The sequence below is a fragment of the Bison bison genome, unplaced genomic scaffold (assembly GCF_000754665.1).
Source record: "Bison bison bison isolate TAMUID 2011002044 unplaced genomic scaffold, Bison_UMD1.0 scf7180017864313, whole genome shotgun sequence".
Taxonomy (NCBI): domain Eukaryota; kingdom Metazoa; phylum Chordata; class Mammalia; order Artiodactyla; family Bovidae; genus Bison; species Bison bison.
The window spans coordinates 3,798,861-3,803,555 of record NW_011494885.1 but is presented as its reverse complement, the minus strand read 5'-3'; the positions used below and the strand labels follow the sequence as shown (position 1 = coordinate 3,803,555).

The 4,695-nt window shown below is 54.8% G+C and overlaps 1 protein-coding gene across 1 annotated transcript in view; it reads right to left on the bottom strand.

Annotated features, from left to right (window-relative positions):
- Positions 1 to 4,695, bottom strand: part of EHD2 (EH-domain containing 2) — an 18,747-nt gene that overhangs the window by 9,896 nt on the left and 4,156 nt on the right. The window contains exon 4 of the mRNA XM_010852668.1: positions 535 to 947. Coding sequence (XP_010850970.1) covers positions 535 to 947 — 413 coding nt within the window. The remainder of the gene's footprint in view (positions 1 to 534; positions 948 to 4,695) is intronic.

The following is a 4,695-nucleotide window of genomic DNA, read 5'->3' as shown; positions in this document are numbered from 1 at the left end:
TTCCCCTACCCTGAGTCCTTCCATGGCTCCCCAGTGCCCTTGGGACAAAGCACAGGTTCCAGACCACAGTCCCGGGTGATCTGACTCTCACCCACCCCACCCCACCCCCACCCCTCAGATGCAGTTACTCCCACCATCTACACTGGCTTCAACACTGGCATTTCCCCTCTTCTGGCCCCATTTTCTAGAATCCTTTTCCCTCCTCATCCTCATAATCCTCCAGTTTGCAGCTCAGATGCCCTCTCCTCCAAGAAGTTCTCCAGGATTTCCCCTGGGCTCCCAAGTTCTCAGCCCTGACCATGCCGGGTGGTCACTCTGGGGATGAAACGGTATTCTCCCCTGGACTGCCGTGGTCAGAGCTCCCTTCCCAGTACCACCTGGCAGAGAGGGCCAGGCACAACAGGAGAACTTTGTCAGATTAGTGAACTAACTCATCAGATAGCTGATGCCAGATCAGGGACCAGCAGCCAAGTAGAGGAGGATCAGAGAAAGGTAAGAGCGGCCGCTGCCTCCCCATCCCCCATCCCTGCTCACCCGCACCAGCCGGGCTCTCTTCACCAGATCATTGAGCTTGCGCAGCGCAGCGTGGCGCGGCAGGCCCTGGATGTCGCGGAAAAGGTCTTGTTCCTCCAGCTCGAAGAGGCGCCGGTTGTCAGGTACCAGCAGGGGCTGGGACCAGAAGGAACCGATATAGACGCGCAGCACCTCGGGTGTGCCCACCACCTTGCCCAGCGCCCACATGAGCGCCCCGTAGACACGCATCAGCTGCTGCGTCTCCACCATGTCGGCCTTGTTGAGCACCACGCGGATCTTGTCCTCATGGCCTCGCAGGGCGCCGATGGCCTCCGAGAACTCGTCCGAGATCTCCAGCTTGTGAGCATCGAAGAGCAGTATGATGAGGTCCACGCGCTCCGCGAACCAGCGCAGCACAGCCGGGAAGTCGTAGCCTGCCGGGGAAGGGTGGTACGGGGGCGTGTGCCTACGTGCTTGCTTCAGTCATGTCCGACTCTGAAACCCCGTGGATTGTAGCCCCCTAGGCTCCTCTGTCCATGGGATTCTCCAGGCAAGAATACTGGAGTGGGTTGCCATGCCCTCCTCCAGGGGATCTTCCCCACCCAGGGATCCAACCGTCTCTTGCATCTCCTGCACTGCTGGCGGATTCTTTACCACTGAGTCACAGGGGCTCCAGTCCCCCAAAGCAGAGGTCAGCCCCCAGCCTTCAGCCACTGGGAGACATTCATTGCTTTGGGCTCAAACTGGACTGTACAGATGTTTAGGTTGTTAACCACTGAAAATTTTGTCTGTGGGAAATAGCTCCAGGCCCCAGCCTCCAGAATTTCCCCATCACTCTGGCCCTCTAGCCATCTGACTACAGAGGACAATCACCCCTTCACCTTTCTATTCATTCTTTGGGCAAATATTAGCAGCTTGCATCGGTCCCCTTATTAAAACAGTGAAATGTTTACTAATAGACTCCCTATACTTCTGTGGACCTCTGAGTCCCCCGAATGCCACCATCAACCCCAACTCCTCCCCAAGATGTGTCTGATCACCCTACCATCCAGCAACTGAAAATTTTACTTGGGCCCTTGTTAGAGTCTTGCCATAGCAGATGTTAAATATTCTAAATTTATTAACAATAAATTACCGAGAGTCTCCTGTGTGCTGGGCCCTGTCCTGGACACTGGGGATCCCACAGAGAACGCACAAAGTCCTTGCCTTCGTAGGGTACCTATCCCACCAACAGCTGGCTCCTGGGCCCATTCATTCATTCCTTTCACCATTCATTTCTTCATTCACTCATTCATTCAGCAGCAAGCAATGCCTGGGAGAGCAGAGAGGAGCCGTTGAGACCCCCTGACTTGGCAGTCGGGAAGGCCTCAGTTTGAATCCCGACTCTGCTTCCATCAGCTAGGTGACCTTAAGGAAGCAAGCAACCTCTCTGAACCTCTGTTTCCTCTTTGGTAAAATCATAGAACCTACCTCCTAGGACTGTGTGAAGATGGAAAGAATACACGAGCTAAGCTATATGAAGAGCTTAAACAGTACCTGGCTCTGAACTATACACTTAAAAGGAGTGAGCTTTAGGCATGCAAATTATACAATAAAACTTAAAAAAAAAAAAAAACCAAGGACTTTCCTGGTGGTCCAGTGGTTAAGAATCTACCGTGCAAACCAGGGGACACAGGTTCGATCCCTGGTGGGGGAAGTAAAATCCCACATGCTGTGGGGTGACTACGCACGGCAGCTACTGAGCCTGCACGCTCTGGAGCCCATCTGCTGCAGCTAAGACTCGATGCAACCAAACGAATAAATAAACATTAAAATCAAACAAAAAACCCCCACGGAGCTAGGCACATGACAAGCAATCCACAAAAGTTCCTCATGATGCCTGTGAGACGCTGTGGTGAAGCCATCCAGGAACTGCTGGGCACACAGGGTGGCTCAGATAGCCCCAGTTCTGTCCTTACGGGGCTTACCGTCCAGAGTGGTGAGGCTAGGATGGGAAAACCCAGGGAGCTGCAGGAGCCCGGGGAAGAGTGTGCCTGAGGGTGGTCAGGGAGGGCTTCCCGGAGGAGGAAACACTGAGTGGTGATCTGGGGAGTGAGGAGTTAACTGGCGGGACAGAGAGCCATCGCTGATTCACCAGAAGTCACCTCATGCCCTCCCCGATTCAACTCGTTGAATCTTCAAAACGACTCCAGGAGACAGGCACTCTTAGGACCCCTATTTTCCAAAAGGGGAAACTGAGGAACAGAGTGGTTAAGGAATCCACTGGTTAATTTGCTCCAGACACAGAAGCACAGAGCCGCAGCCCTGGGGGCCTCTACACTCTGCCGGGGAGCTGTGCCGGGCCCATCCTGCCTGAACGGAAGCAGGTTCCTATAGCCACAGGGGACTGGATGGGATGGGATGGGTGGGGGACGCTGTTTTGGGGGGGAGGGAGGGCCAGGTCAACAGAGGGACCAAAGCTAGGGCCCCTCCTCTGTCCCCAATGTCTCCACACACACACACACACACACACACATCCAGATTTGGAAAGTGTGTCTCACGCAGGGAGGGAGGAGGGAGGGAGGTTGAGTCAGCATGGGAATGGGTGACGTGGCAGGCAGACACCCCAGGTGCAGACGACAGCCTCACAGAGGGAAAGCAGTCATCACAGGGCCTTCCCAGCACCTCCTGGGGGCCACACACTGCTCTAAGTGCCTCACACATTTTGACTCTTTTTTTGGCCTCGCCACGTGGCATGCAGGCTACAGGATCTTGGGCCCCCGTTGGGGTTGAACCTGCACCCCTGCAATGGAAGCATGGAGTCCTAACCACTGGACCACTGGGGAGAGCAGCAAGGTATGGCATGAGACTATCATGTTCCCATTTTACAGGTGGGAAAACTAAGGCATGGAGAGGTTAAGTGGCTCGGTCAAGGTCTCACAGCTGAGAAGGAGCAGAGGCCAGATTTGAACCCTGCCAGAAGGCTCCCCTCTGCTACAATCACACACGTGTGTATTCACAGATATTCTACACAGAGGCCACATGTTCCATCAGTGCACACACACATGCACGTGCACACGTGCACTCAGGAGCAAGCATACACCTGGACACCATCTGAGTCACTTGCTACAAGATGCAGACCCTCACACACTCCCTTGCTAGCAACTGGGAACCTACACAGATATCCAGAGTCACACAACTGTGAAGATAATGTGAGACCCACACAACATAACAGATAGCAGCAGGCACACAACGAGCCTGTGCACACCTGCACACCCACCAAACGAGAGACACAATCATATATAGTTACACAAAAGATACACTCATGCACAAACACACACCCTCACTTGTGCACACACACACACCCTCACTTGTGCACACACACACACCCTCACTTGTACACACAAGGGCACAACTGTATACAGAGATGTGGTTATACCTAATCTAACAAAATCATCTCAGTCCTACAGGGCCACACACAAGTACAACCATGAGCACAACGCTGACACCTCAGAGTCACACCCACAGTTACATGGATGCAGTCCACCAGACTCCTCTGTCCATGGGATTTCCCAGGCAACAAGACTGGAGTAGGTTGCCGTCTCCTCCTCCAGGGCATCTTCCCCACCCAGGGATCAAATCTGCATCTCCTGCATTGGCAGGCGGGTTCTTTACCACTGAGCCGCCTGGGAATCCCACACACCTTCCCAGACACACACCAATGATCCACACAGTCAAATAAAAGTTCCCCTGCACAACACACCAACCACACGTTTCACAATACAACTACCTACAGAGACACGGTCAGTCACAGTCACACACAATCCCACAAGCCCGCCCCCCCCACCCCCAGGCCCTTGGAGCTGCCCAAAGTCACACCTAGCGACCCACATGGGCACAGACACTCATACACACACTCACCCTCAAGACAGACAGACAGACAGACACACCCTCCTCTTCCTCTACTCCCGCAGCCACAGAAAGAGACCCCGGTTCTCTCCCCCACTTCCTTTGGGCCTCCATCTGGCACCCCCGCCCTGGCTTGGAGTGGCCCCCGCTGACTCTCCCGAGGGACCCCCCCCCACAGCCCCCTGCCTCCCCCATGGGGCTGGCAGCTCACCTCCCCCCTCCCTGATCTCCTCTGCAGCTGTCTCCTGCCTCCCTCCCCGGGGGACAGGCTCCCGCTGGGCAGCAACCAGGGAC